General features: G+C 40.0%; 3 protein-coding genes across 4 annotated transcripts; 1 reads left to right on the top strand and 2 right to left on the bottom strand.

Moving 5' to 3' along the window:
- Positions 1-650: 650 nt before the first annotated feature.
- LOC131476033 (small ubiquitin-related modifier 2-like) lies at positions 651-6,509 on the bottom strand. The gene is made up of 4 exons (XM_058654485.1): positions 6,358-6,509; positions 4,364-4,495; positions 2,222-2,293; positions 651-1,322 (listed from the first exon to the last, which is right to left on the bottom strand). Exons 1-4 carry the CDS (start codon positions 6,376-6,378, stop codon positions 1,260-1,262), a joined length of 288 nt encoding a protein of 95 aa, XP_058510468.1. The 5' UTR covers positions 6,379-6,509; the 3' UTR covers positions 651-1,259.
- Positions 6,510-7,180: 671 nt separating this feature from the next.
- Positions 7,181-12,746, top strand: nup85 (nucleoporin 85). The gene is made up of 19 exons (XM_058653903.1): positions 7,181-7,347; positions 7,678-7,768; positions 7,893-8,049; positions 8,181-8,251; positions 8,329-8,372; positions 8,584-8,653; positions 8,843-8,964; positions 9,073-9,207; positions 9,380-9,502; positions 9,747-9,878; positions 9,988-10,094; positions 10,303-10,386; positions 10,480-10,545; positions 10,642-10,793; positions 10,873-10,990; positions 11,452-11,552; positions 12,029-12,180; positions 12,302-12,403; positions 12,547-12,746. Exons 1-19 carry the CDS (start codon positions 7,315-7,317, stop codon positions 12,643-12,645), a joined length of 1,959 nt encoding a protein of 652 aa, XP_058509886.1. The 5' UTR covers positions 7,181-7,314; the 3' UTR covers positions 12,646-12,746.
- A 53-nt stretch (positions 12,747-12,799) lies between these two features.
- On the bottom strand, positions 12,800-20,064 carry gga3b (golgi associated, gamma adaptin ear containing, ARF binding protein 3b). Of its 2 annotated transcripts, XM_058653900.1 has the most exons (18): positions 19,974-20,040; positions 18,959-19,043; positions 18,794-18,869; positions 18,489-18,587; positions 18,274-18,397; positions 18,061-18,164; positions 17,749-17,829; positions 17,482-17,619; positions 17,108-17,189; positions 16,897-17,022; positions 16,533-16,781; positions 15,837-15,919; positions 15,604-15,743; positions 15,473-15,509; positions 15,229-15,364; positions 14,953-15,122; positions 14,392-14,502; positions 12,800-14,082 (listed from the first exon to the last, which is right to left on the bottom strand). In XM_058653900.1, the coding sequence occupies exons 1-18, from the start codon at positions 20,011-20,013 to the stop codon at positions 13,972-13,974; spliced, it is 1,992 nt and encodes a 663-aa protein (XP_058509883.1). In that variant the 5' UTR covers positions 20,014-20,040; the 3' UTR covers positions 12,800-13,971. The 2 variants fall into 2 exon arrangements, with proteins under 2 accessions (XP_058509883.1, XP_058509885.1); XM_058653902.1 differs by having other exon boundaries at positions 15,229-15,509; positions 19,974-20,064.
- Between the last annotated feature and the right edge of the window lie 62 nt (positions 20,065-20,126).

Genomic DNA, 20,126 nt, shown 5'->3' with positions numbered 1-20,126 from the left:
ACAGTTAAAGTTCAAATTAAAATACTAGACTCAAAATATGGTGATATTTCATTTAGTTTGAAGTTAATGTTTTTCATTAGACGGAGCACAATGTTTACATATGGTCGGGGATGTTTATTAGGTTGTAGATTAAATGTTTTTCAAGTAAACCTGAAGGGAACCGTCATACAAAATCAAATCATCACAAAACCTGGTTATTTTATTGGGAAATTCATTGTCTTAATTATTATATATATATATATATATATATATATTTTTTTTTTTAATGTTTTGGACAATGTCAGTACTTAGCTTAGTACTTTGTTTACGCAACAAACCCATATGTTGGGTTTCTCTATACTGTAAGGTTTCTGCCTTGCTATGTTAAGTGCCCTGAGTATTTGGTGCTTTACAAATTAATAAGAGAACACAGCAAAGTGCTGCTATGGATCGGAAATTGTCCAACTATCAGGTCAAGGTAATCGTCTTTGCTTCCTGAGAGGAATACTTAACCGATTTGCATTCAGCTTTGTTTTTATTTTGTATTTGTATTTAGCTCCTCTTGTTGTTGATGCAGGTTTTGAGATGCCACATCACAGGATTCTACTTCTACTTCTACGAATGTTTGTAGTGGTTATTTCACCAGAGAGCCAGACAAAACCAGTGAAAGATTGGGAAAAAAAAGACAATAGATTTATTATAACCAGCATCCTAATAGACAAGACAGATGTTTATTTAACCGAAACATCTCTTCAGGCTTTCCAAAACTTGAAGCATGGCCTAGTCAAATGATCACCAAAACATTTCTCTACACATCAGCTACTATAAAAAAATGTATAAAATCAAATATTTGTTTTCTGAAGTGGACAGAAACAAAAGAAAAACCCAGCCCAATTCCCAAACTCAGTTATACTGTTCATTATGTGATGGCCAGTCCTCAAACAGAACAAGAGCAAACTGAGCGAACCTAGCCCAACAACCAGTAAAGTCAGCTTACCTAATCCTCCCTCTATTAATAGATCTATCGGTCTGCAAGTGTGGAAACATCATTAATATTACAAAACCGGAACTCAGGGTGATCTGGGTGTGGTTTATGTACAAAAACAGAAGTAACAGGAGCAAGAATGAACATACTGTACAGCAGTTACGTGGGGCAGAGAAATGACAACTTTTTCAGAGTGGAATTCTGTCAGAATCTGACAACAGGACACAGTCGCTGTTGAACCCAGGCCGGGAAGGGTGGTTGTGTTGAGGAGGGAAGATGTGCCAGATGTGCTTGGTTACATCAGGCCTCCCGTCTGTTGTTGAAATACATCGATTGTGTCTTCATCTTCCATTTCCAACTGGTAAAAGAAAAATGTAAAAAAAAAAAAGTTAATCCCTGTGACAGGCAAGAAAGTAAACATTGTGACTGTGACTGTTTTATTTTAAAGTAGAAAGATGACAGAAGGTGAAACACAATGTACGTCCAAAAGAGTATCAGTGTAGTGTAGTGTATAATAGGGCTGAATTTTTGAACTAAATAACATTTAATAACATACTTTACACTGATCGGTTTGAGAAATTGCCAATTACAATTGAGTTTAATGTGCTCTGACAGTCTGGGACATTTACATGCTTCCATGATGCTCGACTGAAACTCAGCCAGCATATCCTATTATGGCATTTTTCCACTATAAAGTCCCAGCACACCTTGTTTTAGCATCCTATGACGAAGATACAATATACCTGGAGATTAACACATGTCAAGGATTTTTAACTGATCTAAAGTTGGGCATTGTTCGATTGTTTGATTCCAGTGTCGCCCGTCGCGCTCATGACTCTTCCAGTGCCGACACTCTGCCAATCGGGGCTGGCAGTCTGTCGACGTCACACATAGTATCGACTCAGCTCGCTTGGAACCGCTTAAGAGCAGGTACTAAAAAAAAGTACCAGGTACTATCGCTAATGTAAAAGCCAAAAAAAAAAAATTACATGCAGAGTAACATGCAAATATTGTACATCAGAAAAAAAAGTCAAATGAATGAACTCAAGTGGCACAGAAAATAAGGCATGAAATTTGCACGCCTCATCAGTAAAGGATGGCACATATGAGTACATCAACAGGAGGATGGAAACACGTGAAACTGTAAAAATGATGTTTAAGCAGGATATGCTGCCCTGTGAATAAACAGTATGTAAATACAGAACGTTAATGACTTTTTCAATAGATAAATTCATTGTGTCAGTACATCCACCTTACCTGTGCTGGTGTGTCTGTCTCATTTATCGGCTGGCCATCAAATCTGAACCTGATTTGCCTCATTGACAATCCCTGGAGGAGACAAAGACATTGAGCAGTAAACCTTCATGTGTGTGCAGAAACAAACCATCCCACCTTCTTCAAGTGCTGGGCGATACTAACCATGTGACCTTAACCAGTGCTTCGACTATTTAACATCCTAATCTCACACACAGACCACAGAACTTTTCGTAGGAATTGCAGCCGTGATCAGCATTTGAAACACTGTAAGCTGTACTGTCTCTTGCAGTGAAATAGAAATACAAGGAACAATGAAAAACACCTGTTAATATTGTAGGTTTAAAGAAAAAAGAAAAGAAAAGAAAAAAGAGCTGCATGACAAACATGTATCTTTTACTCTTCTGGCAGTCCAATGAAAATTGGGGCTAGATTTTCAGTCTTACAGCGATTTGAAGACCCATTTCCATTTTAATTTTAAATTCAATTTAATTACATACTTTCTCCTTCACTTTTGCATGTAGGTTATTGCGTAGTTTTAGTAGCCATGCGATCACAGTTCAAATTGAGATTACAGTACATTGTTAGAATTCTGGCATGCATCCCAATGTTACCTCATTAGAACAAGTGATAAATAGGAAGTCAACATCTCTGCATCCCATTAAAGCCGGCACCTTGGCAAAGGACGCCCTCAGAGGTAATTTAGATCATAAATGTTGACGGAAAATTGATGAACATAGAGGAAACCAGATGTTTAAGGAGATGAGAACGAGGTGAAATCTTGAACTGTGTTAAGCTGAGGTTAGATACAGTCTGTGCTGACTCTGCAGCCCCAACTGTGCCAGCAAACCTGGCTCGTAGCCACTAAACAATAACTCTCTCAGGAAAATGACTAAAAATGTGACCATGATGCCTGTGTTGCTTATGGCTGCAACTAACGATTATTTTCATAACCAATCAAACTGTAGATTATTTTCTATGTCCGAAAATGCAGATCAGTGTTTCTCAAACCTTGAAATTACAATGTTCTCGAAATGTCTTGGTTTGTCCACCAACCAAAATTATTCAATTTTAATTATTTATTTGATATATAGAGCAAAGAAGCCAGAATATATTCAGTTTTAATTATTAAAACAACAATCAAACAAAAATGGATTCATCCATAATCAAAGTAGTTGACAATAAGCCCCAGCTGCCTTTCTTTGGTTTGACCTTTTACAGCTCAGTGTATTGCATGTGAATTGTCTGGTGGATAAAACAACATTATGAGGCCAATTTCATGTAGTTCTTGACATCACTGGCACACTGTAATGTAAGCTTTAAAATGAAATGAATACCTGCTGTTAACTGAAACGTTCATGACAAAGAGAAACACATTTTGACCTCATGATTTATATGCTTTTATCTTATAATTAAGCATTTGTTTGAACAAGGTTAGTTTTGCGTTATTAAAAAAACCTGTACACTTAAAGCTTCAAATACTAGTCATTAATCATTGTACAGTTCTTACTTCTGGCTTTAAACAATATCGAACATACGGATACTTAAAAAGTACATTATGGATATCAATAATTATTTCCATATGATGGGAGGTGCAGCATAACACAGCTCTTATATGCTTTGCTCCAATTGAAAGATACATATCTTTGTAAATATTGTTCTTTGATATGTACGACTACAATATCTCTTCTGTACCAACAAATTGCATTTTGATAGACCTTTTACTGGCAGACAGCAAGATGCAGAAAAAGCTAAATAACTTTATTGATGGCTGCATTTCATAATGTTACTGTACTGCTACAGACTCTTTTTTTAACAGAACACTGACTCACTTGCAAACTCTATATAAACCTCACACACATACAGTATATTTGCAGTATTTATATATTTTTTGTGATATAAATATTGTGCATGTTGATATCACAATGCTGCCCCTCGAGACTATGTTATGTGTTAGACTTGTGTTTGACAAGTCTGAATGTTTTTTCTGGGACAAAGATCTACTGTAAGCAGCTTTGGTGCCTGAGAATTACTGGTTTTAGTGGTTATCACACAGGAAACCAATAAACCACCAACCTGAAACAAACATCATCCTGGGTGTTCACAGCTGATGGCTGTTAATTGTGGGTGCTGTGTCTTACCCACCTGTCTCTCGCAGTAGGCCTTCATGAGTTTGATGAGTGGCGTGTGTCTTTTGATCTTAAACTGCACTACAGACCCATCCTGACCTGCTACCTTCAGGTTTATGTGTTCATTGTTTTCTGTCTTGACTGCTTCCTGAGGGACAGAGGAAGAGAGAGAAAAGCATATTAAACACAAATGACTCAGTTGATCTACTAAACTAAACAACTAGAACTGTTACAACTTTAGTGAAACAATGAACTGAATCAGTAAACCAAATACTTTGATTTGTCAGGTGCTGCCATTTTAACCAATAGGTTTAGGATCTTGTGTCTAGAGCTGAAACAATTAAATGATTAGTAGATTATTAATCTATTACTAAATTAATCAACAACTATTTTGATAATCAATTAATCGGTTTGAAGCTTTTTTCATGATTAAACTACTGCTGGCATCCATTTAATGCTTCAGGGTTTAGTTACTACACTTATACTTTACACCACACTTACTAGGGAAGCAGTACATCCACAAAATTGTTTGTTTCTTTATTTTAAAAACTGAACCCCAGCGGCCATCTTGTTTTTCAAACGATTAATCGAGAAAATAATCGACAGATTAATCGATTATGAAAATAATCTTTAGTTGCAGCCGGCTCTACTTGTGTCTCATAATAATTAGATATTATTAACTCCACCAAAGAGGTTCTGTTTCTAGATAAATAACACACATCTTTGATGTAGGCAGGACAGTATGATGTACTGTACAAAAGTCTTCGACCACCATTAGATTTGTTGTTTTAGCATGCTATAATGAAGTATGATGAATGAATGTATGCATTTCTCAATCACTTTATTAGACAACATCCACAAAAGTCAGGAAACATGTATGCAGTTGCCTCCTAGGGACAAATAAAATTTTGTTTTTTAAAACTGAAGTTGAGATTTTAAAATAACAAACATTTCAGAAAACAAACAACTGCTTCTTCTGATTAAAGTGTGAAACTATTTAGTGTACATCACCCTGGATTCACATTACATACACATATAAACTTAAACACGTATGAGTTTAAGTTATTGACAGCTTGCTAATAGACCGAGCTTTAGTCACATCACTCCAATCCAAACGTCAATGTTGACAAAAACATCCAATTGCACAGTTGTCAGATTATTAGGTATATATGCAGCTCAAACCATTTTACTCTCATACAATAATCCTTCAGCAAATCAATCCAAATCAAATACAATTTTCTGTTTTGTCATAATACTGTAGCTCCTTAACTTGTTGATTTAAACAAAATAACTGGTAACACCAGTTAACATGACACCAGTAAACATAACACAAGTAAACACAACACCATTAGACATTCTACCTAAAATATACAGCACGTGGTTGACAACACTGTTTACAACACTGTTTACATGTCACGTGACGGAAATGTGAAAAACGAAATCATTTCTGCGTTCGGCAAAAACCAGGATCACCACGTGGTTGTGGATAAACAGGAACTAAAAATACACGTTAAGTACACAGTTAATTGGGCAGACAAACTTTACTGAAGCACATTTCCCTTTTTTTACACTCAGTTACAGGGTAAATCAGATCGGTACAAGCGACAGCCTGACATCAACATATGGACAGATCCAGAGAAGAAAAAAACAGACCTGTTGTAGAGGTTTTGACTCACAGGTTTACCACTGCTGTCTGCTCCAACTTCCTTCAACACGCAACGTTAACCACACACACGCGCGTTGGTAAAGTGGGTCGTAAGGTAAGGATGACACCAGCTGGCGGCTCTGTGATCTGACCGAACAAAAAAATAAAAGCCCACTGCGCGCCTGTAGATGCGCGTTCACAAACCTTCCGGTCTATCAAAGTAGGGATGGCTAGTAGTTGAATTTAGACTCACAACTTTAACAGTGCACAACAAAAGACGTGGAAATGTCCGTGTTTAAACGCGCCCGTATGTCACAAAGCCGCTCAAATAAAGTCGCATTTTGAAACAATGTAGAAAGACTCACCTTTGGTTTTTCATCAGCCATGGTCACTCTTTTGGCGCTTCTCTATGCTGCCACACAAAGAATACGAGTACGCGCACGTACTCGTGCCCGCTAGAAATTTTCGAACTCAGCGTGCGCGGTCACGAGCCATTGCGCGTCCACTGCACTGGGCGCTGACTGGTTGTCAGGAGTCACGAGTTTTAAAGCGCAGTCCCGCATGGGCGGGAGAGCGTGTATGCGCGTTAAAGAGGCATTGAGAAACACATGCACGCGCACAGCGGTGTTTTACTTCTTGTTGTTTGGTTTGCAGGGACATTTATCTCATATTTTTGCCTCTGATCACCCTGCTGGCATCCATTTAATGCTTCATGGTTTAGTAACTACACTTATACTTTACACCACACTTACTAGGGAAGCAGTACATCCACAAAATAGTTTGTTTCTTTATTTTAAAAACTGAACCCCAGCGGCCATCTTGTTTTTCTGTCTAGTGATTCAAATGCACTAAACCGCATTTAAACAAATACTTTGGCACAAAAGAGTGGATTGTATTTGCATGGAAATGATCCTAATCACATTACAGTTGACATATCTGTATGATATTTGCATTTTGAAAACAGAAAACAATACCTGTATTCTGATCATTTATTGCTGTGCTTTTGTGTGTGATCCTGCCCAGAACTTTAGATAAATTGATTAGCCGTGACAATATATTTATCAATCACCAATATTTAAGCTCTATGTATGTTGGGGATAACTAAACCATGAGGCAATGCTTTCGATGTGTGAACAGGCAGTAGACGGGGCAGCCCTTTCTCTGACGTCATTACACATGCGCCGTGAGGACTTTCGATGTGAAAGACTGAGGCGCGCGAGCCGCACCGTACCACCGCTAATTCATGGCATGAAGTGATCATTACTGCAAAGTCTGACATTTTACATTTTATATTTTATTCCGCTAACAACGTTTTGTCCCCAATGGAGGAGGTGGACGTGGAGCCGGCGATCACTGTGAGTTACCGCTGTAGCCCAGTTTAGTATTTTTAATACCAGTGAATAGCAGTGCTGCTAATAGCTAACCACACAACGACAACCTGTCAACTAGTGTTTAAGTTGGACCAAAACACGCATGACCTGACATATGTGAGGTGTAAGAGCATTATATGTTGATAACCCGCTTCCAAACATATGTGCACTATCACTACACTGCAATATAAAATGTACACTAAGTTGGGAGTGTGTCTCGTCTTCAGATGGATGTGTATCAGAAACAATTGAGCCACAACTACACTGTACTTGTATTAACCTGTGGAATGATCCTGTCTCTTTCTTTAAATGCAGAATATTCCTGCAGCCAGTCATAGCAAGCATTTGGGATTCGCATGGGGTCCTGGTGACATCCTTGTATATGAGACCCTGTACAAAACAACAGGTCCGTACATCAGTGTTCACAAAAGCTCCTTTTCTATGTTTTCACTGTCACCCTCTGTTTTTTGTGCGATGTTATCATGTTACTCACTCTGTTTCCCATGCTATTCTCATCTCTGTGTCTTTAGGTAGTACAGGCTCTGGTTGTGCATTCATCCATGAGGTCAGGAAAGATGAGGACATATATTCCCCTATTTTACGCAAACTCTTCAATGAATCACATCACATCTTTGTTGGGCTCCAGACGATTAGGGAGGACCTACCCAGCAAAAACAAAAAGTCTCAGTAAGTCTTGTCTGCTTTTGCATGTTATTCTTGTCATTGCCAGTGATTTAAACCCTGGTTGATAAAGCCTTGCGTAAATTAGTATGAAATTTAAAAAAAAGTCCCTAATTAATCTCTTTCATACTTCTTAGGTTTGTCAGCATCAGTAAAAATTACAGATCTGTGATACGCGCTTGTATGGAAGAACTTCAGCAAGTTGCAGGTGAACATATTTGAAATACATTTTCACCGTCTTAAATGTCAGGAATAGTCAAATTGACCTTTTTGTCTTCTCTGCAGTTTCAACAAAAGATGCACAAGTGGCCATGCAATATGGAAATCAGGTATGTTCTCATGCTTTGCGTACATCTGTGCCGCACACATGTAAAAACATTTCACGCATTTCTGAAAAGCACACTAACCTGCATGCTATGAGAAATGATTATTATTTAAAAGATGTATGAAGTGATAAATAAGGATATGGATCTACTAGAGAGGAATCATTTTTGACTCAAATCAGCTATTTAACTGTTTTGGGGTTTTTTGGGGGCACAGGTGTCGATTCTGTTGGCTGTAGAGCTCATCTGGAATCTGTGTGAAGTGCTTTTCATCGATGCTGCTCCTGGTTAGTTTCATTTTGCATCTATAGATTTTAACCTTTCCTTCTTTTGTATTCATTTATTATTATTAATAAATAAGTTATTATTATTATTATTATTATTATTATTATTATTATTATTATTATTATAATAATAAAAATAGATTATAGAGGCACCCAAACAAATAAATCATCTGTCTGTCGCTTTTTTCATAGCGGGTTCCCTGTTGCTCCACCTTCTGGACTGGGTAAGGTTACATAAGGCTGATGTGGATGAGAAGGCCAGAGATGTGCTGCAAAGCGAGAGCCCTGCTGAGCACCATGACTACTGGGATGTGGTAGGTCCTAGGACAAAACAGGCGGATGCTTTTCTCAGATTTTGTTTGGTGTAGAGCTCAGTGTGAAATCTCTTTTTTTATAAGAAGTTGTCCGTCTGTGATTTGCAGGTGGTGAGTTATGTGCTGCAGGGTAGGTTGGAAGAAGCCAGACAGATGCTGGTGAAGCAGGCCACTCTGCATCCTGCTGCCAGAAACATGTACAAGTTGATGGACACTCTGCTCAGCAAGATGCCCTTCTACAATGTAAGATACATTTTCAATGGCATAGCTTATTGTACACTCACATTTGCTATAATATTTAATTTAATTGCAGAAGTAATCTGCTGCTTTTACATAATTCACATGACTACACTACACATAGGCCAACATATGTGTAGTGGTGTTCATCTCTGAACTCCCTTTGATAATTCCTCAGCCTGGTGGCAACCAGACATTAACAGAGTTTGATGTGAAGTGGAGACACTGGCACGAGGAGGTGGACCGCTGCTTACAGGACAGCTCGTTTGCCAGCAACAAACATCTGGAGCTCATCTGCAAGGTTAGTGACCCTGTGTCTCAGTATTAGTAAACCTCTTAATCACAGCACTGTTTTGTTGTATTCTATTAGCTTGAGGTCCCATTCTCTAAGGAACTTTGCTGTTTAAAGTCATTACAGTTCTGTGAAGCTGTTTCCCAAACACTTATCTGTACATGTATTTGACTAATTCATTGTTATTTCACAATTTTAAATTTGTATCAATCCATCACCTCTCAAACATTTTTTCCATCTATTTTAATCTTAGATCTTAGTGGGGGATGAAGACACTTTGCTCACACAAAAGGAATTGCTGAGCACTTGGTACCACTTCCTAGTTACTCGACTGCTATTCTGCCACCCGACGGTCAAACCCACTGAGATACATTACTATGCACAGGTAAACTGCACTAACTGCTGCTGTACTTGAACGTGGAACGTGGATATTCAGAATCTCTGATACTGCATTCTGGTTATTTACTCTGTGCATGTGTGTGCTTATACTGCAGTCATGCTTGAGCATGTTTCTGGACTCACGGAGTGTCCCAGAGCCACTGGACAGCATTTTACTGGCTGCCTTTGAGTTTGACATTCATCAGGTCATTAAGGACTGCAGGTAAGATGTAGGGTTTAGTGATGGGTCCAGAGTTTAGTATATGTGGTACACGTCACAATAAATGTCTATTTTCTTCTTCCATTTCTTCGTAGAATGAATTAAGTTAATAATAGTGCACAAAATGTTTATAAATATGTATATTCCAAGTCTCTGCAGTTAAACTGATTTACACTCTTTTTCCTAATTTCTCCTCCATGTGTCTGTCCAGCATTGCTCTCAACAACTGGTGGTTTGTAGCCCATTTGACAGACCTCTTGGATCACTGCAAACTCCTGCAGTCTCACAATCTACAGTGAGCACTCTTTTTTTATACATTTGCACTTAAATACAATACATTTTATTTGGCAATTGCCATAATAACCAGATCTCTGTGGTGTGTTTGCAGCTTTGGCTCCAATTTGAGAGAGTTTCTCCTGTTAGAATATGCATCTGGCCTCTTCACCCATCACAGGTATGTCTTTAGTAATTATTATATTTATAGGATGGAAGTAATTTGCAATTAACAGTATATCTTTTTTATTTATGCCTTTTCCCTATGTGTGTCAAGTCTTTGGCAGTTGGCTGTGGACTACTTTGACAACTGTCCAGAGTTTGGTCGTGTTTACCTGGAGCTACAGATTGAGCGAGTTCCTTTAGACACAGAGCGCAAAGCCCTCAAGGTGCTCAGGGTCTGTGAGCAGAGGCAAATGTCAGAGCAAGGTAACACTTCCTTCTCTCTCTGCTTGTGTTACACAAACAAACAGTAAAACAATATGTTAAATGTGTTGTCTTTACTCAGTGCGGAGTATCTGTAAGATCATGGCTATGCGGGCGCTGAGGAACAACAGACTGGGCTCTGCTCTGTCCTGGAGCATCAGGGCCAAAGATGCTGCCTTTGCCACCCTCATTTCAGAGAGGTCAGTTCTTTTAACTACGCACATAATGTTAAAGACGTTTTTCATCACCTCAAATAGTTGTGCTGTTCAAAGAACACCAGCAGTGAAAGAAGTCATGAATGTGGACAAGTAACGATCGTTCCTGAAACCTGAGAATAGAAAGGGTTTCAGTGTTAACACTCAATGCAATGTTATTGATACTAAAGGAGTTAAGTCAATAGAATTCTCTGTTTTATTGCTTCATACCATTATGTATTAATATCATTCATCATTTATTTATCACATTAACTCTCTCTCCCTCTAACACACACACACATATTGGAGAAAACATTGAGTGTTTAATTAATAGAAAAAAACCCAACATAAGCTATGTTAGCAGGATGCAGCCCACAAATAAATCAGAATCATAAGAACACTGTAGCATCAGTTCACTTTTCAAATGGTTTCTAAGTGTGTACATGCTTTTTTTTCCCTCCCTTCAGGTTCCTACAGGATTACTGTGCGAAAGGGACGTTCTCTGATCTGGATCTGATAGACAACTTGGGTCCGGCAATGCTGCTCAGTGACAGGCTGACTTTCCTTGGTATGGGCATGCTTATTCAGTCATGGACAGACTCACTCAGGCTGTCACATGAGACAGACACGTGTGCGTGTTTGCGCACACAGATCTAAATAAAGCTTAATGCAACAGCATGTGACTTTTTAAGTAAAACGTGTAAAAAAAAAAAAAAAAGTCCAGATCCAAGTGCATTTATGAAAAGGATAAGGTCAACTGAACTCATGGGATGTAAATAGTTTCCCATATTTAAAAAAAATGAAGTGATTAAACTACTAAATTGCTGAAAATGTAAAAAGACCTCACTTTGCAGTGATGTATGAAGCAATGTGAGAAGAGGAAGAAACAAAAAGCACTAAAGCATTTCTTTTTTGTTTTTTTTGTAAACAACAATGAGAACCATTCACATTCATTAAAGATATCACGATTGAAAAGTGTTCAGGCACTGTGATCAATCTTGCCATGGTTACTGTTTGCAAACACTGCTGCCTTTACTTTCCCAGGGAAGTACAGAGAGTTCCACAAGTTATACGGAGAAAAGAGCTTCAGGGAGGCAGCAACGCTGCTCCTCTCCCTCATGATGGCCAAGATCGCCCCCCGTAGCTTCTGGATGACTCTGCTGACTGACGCCCTGCCGCTGCTCGAGCAGAAAGAGGTCAGTCACCACAAAGTGTTCAGTATCATATTGATATAAAGTGTTTTTTCATGAATACTTACATAAAGTGCTCAGAAAACGCACAAGTTTCTGCTTTGTCATTTTTTTTTTTACCCCTCAGGTGATCTTCTCAGCAGACCAAACCTATGAGCTGATGTTCTGTTTAGAGGAGCTGACCTCCTCACTGAACACCGCAGCTCCCACTAGAGACAAGCCCATGCAGGTACACACCACAAACCCACCCCTTTCAAGTAAAAGTGTACCGACTGATCTACACTGTACAGGACTTCTGATCCTCTTGAACGATTTCTCTGAATAGCCACAAAAGCCATTCCAGTTCTGATTGGATTGTGTTTGTCTTCACAGGAGGAAGACCTAGAGCTGACGAAAGTGGAGCTTCTGAGACTCGCTCTGGCCAGAAACCTGGCTATGGCTATAGTCAAAGAGGGAACTGTGGAAACATGAATGGCAACTTGAAAAATAAAACGTACTTTTTTTTGTATTGTGTATATAAATAATCTAGTAATCAAAATGTGCTCTTTGATAATAAAACCTTTCAAGATTGATATCCTCTTGGCCTCATTTTTACGACAAGTAAATAAGTGTAGAATGTCAGACATCCATTGAAAGAAGGATTTATTTTCCCATGCAGAGAACAAATGGCACATCATACAGTATGTACAGACCCAACACTCAAAATCTACACGTCACATGTTCACTTGTCATACAACAGACAGTAAATTACATCCTATTTACATTAAACACACATGTCTGCATGATAAACTGAGGACTGCCAGAGAGGGGACCACAGGCTGATTTATGAAAACTAACGCTCAGGAGAGTTTGACTCCTTCCCACTGTTGCACAAAAATGATCTGCCTGATAATAATCCTCCATTTAATTCTAGGTTCTGTGATGCACTGAAATATAACACAAAATAACAAGAATGCTTTCAACACAGACTAGTAGATAAAAAAAAAAAAGTTAATTTAAACAAATGTACAGATACTGCTAATGTACAGGCTGTAGCCCGCTTTCACATTGGGGCAAATCACTTTTCATTTTTAAATAATAACTTTAAATGATAATTATTTAAAAATGAAAACTATATACACTGCTGTTCTGCCTTTAAACATTGTTGGTCCACTTATCTTGCACAGGGCTTCATTATTTAAAAATTTTTAAATCACAGTTTATTTCACCAAAATTGTCACACAATAAATACATTAACAAGTCCACCATCTTCCTGCAGGGACAATGTAGGACTACTTTATTTTCCAGTGTAACTCCGTCAGCGCGAATCTACCATTTCAAGTAATATCTCCTAAGCTCTGTAAACATACTGTAGAGGCTCAGTTCTTTTAAAGTTCCTGTTCTTCTGCAGTGCAACATTTCAGCGTAATATTTTCAGTACATTCGGTAAGATCCATTAAAATAAGAATCTCATTTCTTCTTTGGTGTTCTACAGCTGGCATCTGTAATGTTGCATTACTGCCTTCTCCTGGACTACAATACAAAATCAACATGAATCTTAAAACCTGTTAACACCACAGCTATCTCACTTGTTACTTTCTCAAATATCTGCAGAAACCTCTTTAGAGATACAGGTGCAAGTTGTAGTTGTTAACATCTCACTATTAGAATCAACAATGGCCTGAAGATGAAAAATAACTAAGGAATGTGACGCTGAAAGCACTGTCCCCCTCCTCTCTCTGGGATGTGTGAGAATTCACACACACACCCCTTCATGGAGTATGACCTGGACTGTCCCTGCTGAGGGCCTGCGCAATGCTATAGATGACCCCATGTCTCTGGTGGGGGGAACTGGTCCACCTCTCCTACCTCATTGCACGGGTGGTCTCCGAGCATGAAAGCCAGCTTGTAGCGCAGACGCACTTTCTCCTATGAAACAGAAACACAAAGTTCTGTAAACACGTTTCAGACACAAAGTCAGAATTGGGTCGCAACATTCTCCAAACTTTGCTTTTCACATGTAATGAATGCAGTGGGACACAGTTTGGGTTTTCTAGCTTGATCATGCAGGAGGAAGGACACATGACCAGTTTCTCCTACATTATCACACAAGACAACTGGCAAATTCTGCAGCCACACATTTCTCCTCTACACAAACTCGAGAGTGCAGTGCACATCTGAAAGCAGCTTATGATAGACAGCGATGTGGCTCAGTTGGTATATCGTTTGGCTACCTACCTTTGCTGGATTAACCAGCAACATGATCTGGGTGATGGAGGCAGGAGGTAGGATGGGATTGAAAGGTGCCAGTTCTGTTCCTGATGGAGGCTGCAGCTTCACCTTCATTGACTGACGCAGAACAAGAGAAAGAGTAAGCATTTTTAATGCCTCTATTTGAGGAAAGGTTCACATCTTATCTTTGTATGTCCACAAACTGAAGGTAGCCAAAAGAAACGCCACTGTCCTAAGGAGGGAACATGACGACTAGTGCCTTCAAACACCACAGAGGATCAAGTCCTAATAGAAAAGTTCTCCTTACAACCACTAAAATCAGAGAGCGCAAACCTCCACAGAGGCCTCTCAGTTTCCCAGTGTCAGAACAATCCCCTTTCTCATAAGGAAAAGTATTTTAAAACATCCTGAACTGCCCATATCACCACCAAAATCTGATCATTTGTTCCTTGGGCCAAAACCTATATTCACAGAAGATCCTAAATCAGCCCTTTGCTTTTTGAGTTCTACTTCTCACAACGCACGTTTGTGTTTGTTGCAACTTAAGGACGGAGTATTTGACTTTACCTTGGGTACAGCGACTTGCAGTACCACATTGTGAACAGGGAGCGGCGCTGTATTGAGCGTAGAGACCACCATGACGAGTACATCAGGCCTGCCAGGGGGACAGTCGGATGCAAAGTTGATCAGCACACGGACACCACCCTTATCGTAGGCCGTCACAGGCAGCACTTTACCTGAAGACAGATGGGATGCAGCCAGTCAAGAACAGGAATATCAAAGAATGAACACCCTCATACTGTTAAGTAGCAGTTATGTTGCCTCTATTCTCTCAGTCCTTACTCGGTCTGATGGCTTCCAGGGGGACATGCACATTGCTCAGGGAGACGTCTATGGCTCTGGATGGACTGCCTTGGAGAGGAGGGTGAGACGGAGAGTGGAAGAGAGGGCTACCCGGGGCTGAGCCCAGGCTCTGGACCTTCGGGTGGGACAAAGCAGGAGAGCCAGGCATTGCACAGTGGAAAAGAGCAGCTGAGGAGGGGGAGCCCTGTCCGGGTATGTGGGGAGGAGCTACTGCAGGACTCACCCCAAAGCTGCTCCCTCTGGTTGTCATCTGATGTAAACTGAAAATCAATGTAATAGATTGTGATGACACATCGATGGGGACATGGTTTGCTTTCGTTTCAAATCAGAAATCACTGGTTTGGACAGCTGTACCTCTTCGGATCTGAAAAGCCCATCATGGCCAGGCCTTGCAGGTTCTGGAGACTGTGTACGCTGGCGGCTGGTTCAGCTTGAGGTACCACCGGACCTGAACAAGCTACACTGCCAAACAAATCCATGCTTGAAGCTGGAGCCTGCAGAGGACATGAGGAGACATCATTGTTATTTACACACAGACAAGCAGTCAATGGTTTGATTACAATCAGTCACAAACCATAAATATTTACCTGCAAGGAAGTCCACTGATTGGACAATTCATTCAATGTAGGTTTTGATTGGCTGCTCAGAGAGGAAGGGGGGTCATTTAATCCTGAAAGTAGCATAATATTCTTCCTTCAATAAGTTGTACAGATTTGCAGTGCTCGTCTACATGCCGATGTGTCGTTGGTGAAGACATTTAACCCCCACGTTGCACCAGACAGCTGTGCTGGCAGCGTGGGGGTGGGAATGAAAGACGTGTGATGGAAAATGTGCTGCACAAAGATGCGCTGTATGGATGTGTGAGTAAATGGGTGAAAGGCAAAAACTGTAGTGTAAAGCTGGTGTGTGGTCATCAAGATCGATGAGCAGCATTTAGACATTTCAAGCCACAAACCACATCACAGACACTGCAGCATCAGAACAATCATTCAATAAAAATTTTTGATTACTGTTTGATAGAATGGCTGGACCAAATCACCCAATACAATTTCATCTTGCTAATTAAATCTTTACAAAACTGGTAACAAATGCTGATTTTACAACGTTATACTGTATACTGGGCAATTTCTTGGCCAGTAAATGCCTGGAAGCTCCAACTCGGATGAAACAAAATCCATTTTTAGTAATGATAAAATGATTTTAAAACAATTGGACAGAGCCGGGAACCAAGTATAATTCCCAAAAAGATTTGTTTAATCCACGTCAAAATGAGGATATACTACCTAGGGAGAGCAGCTCATCATCAAGGAGCGAGAAAGCAGTGGAGGCCTTGTCGAGGGGGGGATGACTCGGGCTACTGCTCTGACTGCCGTGGGAGCCGGCCAGGCGTTTGGGAGGAGGAGGTAGGACAGGTATGGGAGAAATCGTGGTGTTGGTTGGGAAAGGATTTGAGAGCTGAGAGGGAGGGATGGCCGGTTGAGGAGGGCTCGGCGTGTCGAGGCCGGTGAGGTCTATCAAAGTATCTGTGGTCTCTGTGAAGGGATTAAGAAGATCGGAGCAGTTGAATTAATGACACGGACAGGGCATCTGGATGTTTTCTTTGTGGTCACTGCATAAACGTGCACCCGATTACAAAATATCTCTCACCACTTTCACTGTGACAAGCTGTGGATCGAGGCTCTTCACTGTCGCCGTTGATCGGTTGCCCCTCCACGATCTTCTTATAGGAGTTGATGACTCGGGAGAGATCGTCGCTGGCCTGCAGGATGTCACCTGAGCAGTCGGATGCAGGGGGTTAGAAATCGTGCACGGTGACAAGGTCAGAAGGTCTTCATACGAACAAAATACAACAACAAACCTAAACTGGTGTCATTGTCCTCTGTTTCCGTTGCCATTTTGAAAGCTGCCCGCCTCAGCTTGTCACATCGCTCGTACAGTTCCTAAGGAGAACAATAAGACTTTGTTCAGACACAATTATTGAACAACACAGACATGCAGTAACATATTCTCTTGTCTGAGCCTATAGAAATAAGATCATTTGAATAGAAATAAGATCATTTGAATTATACTTGAACTTTACATTATATAAAGTATAACAATATGTGTGCAGAAGACAAAGAATGGTGACAAATGCGGTGTCTTTGCACTTGGTTTGCATTTGTCAGACAAAAAAAAAACAAAAAACTGAGTTAACAGTTTCATTAGTGGGTGGGTGAGTGTGCAGGCACACACCTTAATTATGTCCTTGTCTGAGTCAGTGGAGCTGTCTTTATTGTAGTGGGACAGCATTTCAGTCAACAGCTTGACATTGATGTTCACCTCCTCCAGTGTGAGTAGTCGCTTTGTCAGCTTCTGCACTCGGGCCTCATCCTGACACAGATGACAGGACACAAGAGATCAAAACTGGTAAAGCTGCATGTGAAAATACAACACTGTATATTTCTTACCAAAGGCCAGCAGGACAAACAAAATCCAGTGAGCCACAACTTCCTGTCTTACCTCCTTCACCATGTTTTTGATTAGTCTGTTGGCTTCCTGTAGATCCTCTGGATTTTTACTCCGCAGGAGCTCAGCAAGCAGCTACATACACAAACACCAGTTTGCTTTACTTATTGCAGAAATTAACTAATACATATAGAGTACATGTCTCCTCTTGGGACTTAATTCTGGTAAAATCAAGACAGCACGACAAATGATTTTTTTTTAACTTTTCATTAGTATTTGTTGATGATGACGGCCACTCACAGCATCAGTGGTGATTAAAAAAAAAAACAGCTATAGTATGTTCTTTGATTCCATTCCATTCCTTACCTTTCCCATGTCCTCGTTGTCGAATACTGGATGCTTAGGTCGTGTCGGAGGGGAGGGAATCAGAGTCCTGTCCAATTGTAACTCTGGATCTTGTGTCACAAGGCCTGTGGAGAGGAGTGCAGTCTGGGATAATGAGATTCCTTTGAGGCTAGTGTGTGTGTTCTGACTGATCAAGTGAAAAGAAAGACAAATTGTTGAGTGTTTCATCCGCACCTTGTCTTTTGAGTGTCTGGTAGGCCTCACCGATCTTCGTTTCACTTGGAAAAGCGATTGTCCAGCTGTACAGCATCTCTACAATCTTCATCTTCACCTTCTCAGGTGCACTGTCACCCATGTACTAGAAACAAGAGGTGGTGGAGACTGGGCATTAGCTGATCATTCAGCATACATTTCATAAGCATATCATTTAAGCACATAAGACAGCTCACCTTTGGAGACACAACTTTAATCAGCTCATTCAAAAATCTGTATTTTCCCACTTCATTGTGAAACCTTCTCCCACAGTTCTTCATGCAAGCTTCCAATACCTGTACACAAAATAATATCTGTGAATAGTGCAGTAGTTGAGGAAAAACAGCTTGTTGACATGTGCAGTATGTTAGCCCACATACACAGTACAGCAAGAGACACCCTCTATCCTAAGACCCTCACATCAAATGAGGAAAAACTCCACAAAAATACAGAAACCGCAGGAAGAGCCACAGAGGGGATCCCTCTGTGCAGAATTTCTTACTGTCAGAGCCTGAAGTGCTTCCCATTCTTGTGGTGAGTGGATTTTGTGGACGAGCAGTGTTACTGCTATCTGAGGACTACAAGAAGAAATTCCAGGTAAAAAAAAATACCAAAACGTTTTCTAGGGCTGACTGACATTTTCACAAAATGCCGTATACAGACATACCCCTCCAGTTCCTTGTTGATCTGATCACAGAAGCCAATGATGTACTCCCAGTCTTCCTGTCTGTTGGCTGGATGGGTGGCTTTATCTGCAGCAGAATGGCATTGACAGTAAATAAAATGTTGTACTAAAGATTACAGTATTATACAATGTAATGACATTTGAATCTGAATTAGTCATCAAAGTGACAGAATTGACAGACAATCTAAATCAATTTTAAAATTTGCCAATTTACCATAGGACACAACTATGCAGGTTGTAAAACGTGAACGTGTAAGAATATGATGCTTCATTCATGACAGTAAACTGAATATCTTGATGGACTGTTGTTCAAATAAAACAATAAAGAAACCAAATGAGATAAATCATTTTGGAATATAATTTTACTGAAAAACAGATAGACATACTTTGATTGTTAACACTGGGACATGTATGTTTCAGCAGCCCATTATTGGGTCCCTCACAAACTAAAGATATAGAATAAAAATACAAATAATCACAATAAAACAAACAAGATATCTGGACTGCAGTTCCAGCACTGGTTGTCTTTACGGATGTTCTCATAGTGAAATATAAGTATGAAGAAAAATAGCAACGAATAAAACTACTTCAGAAATGGCTACCTGAGTAACTCTCTTCATATGTATCAATGAATATGTATCACAGCAAGTCTTGTGAGCACCATGACAATGCACTAATTGTTATCATCCTCCCTCTAAATACTGCTGTGATGATTCATCGTCACTGACGAATGAAGATTAATACATTTCTGTCCGGCATTAAAATGAATCTTTAGTGAGGAACAACTGTTTGTGTTACTGAACAAAAATCACTGCTCCCTCATACTGTGTTTATGTTCGAGCTCTCCACCCATTCTACCGCTGCAAACAATGCACATCCTCCCACCACCGGGCAGCCTGTCCACCGAGCGACACACCGCCCCGTCCTCTGTAGCAACATTATCTAACTCATTCTACATGTCATTTAATTCATGAAATGAATGAAATAAAACACTCACTGAGCCAAGATTCCAGCGACTCCCCTTCCTGGTACGCCATAGCACTGAAAACACATCGCGTGATGTCACCAACGTGAACGCCAGAGACCAAAATTAAACATCGGCATTTTTTTAAACACAATAATACGGATTGTTTAAAATTTAAATACAAAA

This window comes from Solea solea, chromosome 16, assembly GCF_958295425.1.
Source record: "Solea solea chromosome 16, fSolSol10.1, whole genome shotgun sequence".
NCBI classification, from domain to species: Eukaryota; Metazoa; Chordata; class Actinopteri; order Pleuronectiformes; family Soleidae; genus Solea; species Solea solea.
The sequence above is the reverse complement of the archived record's forward strand: the minus strand, read 5'-3'. Positions and strand labels throughout refer to the sequence as shown.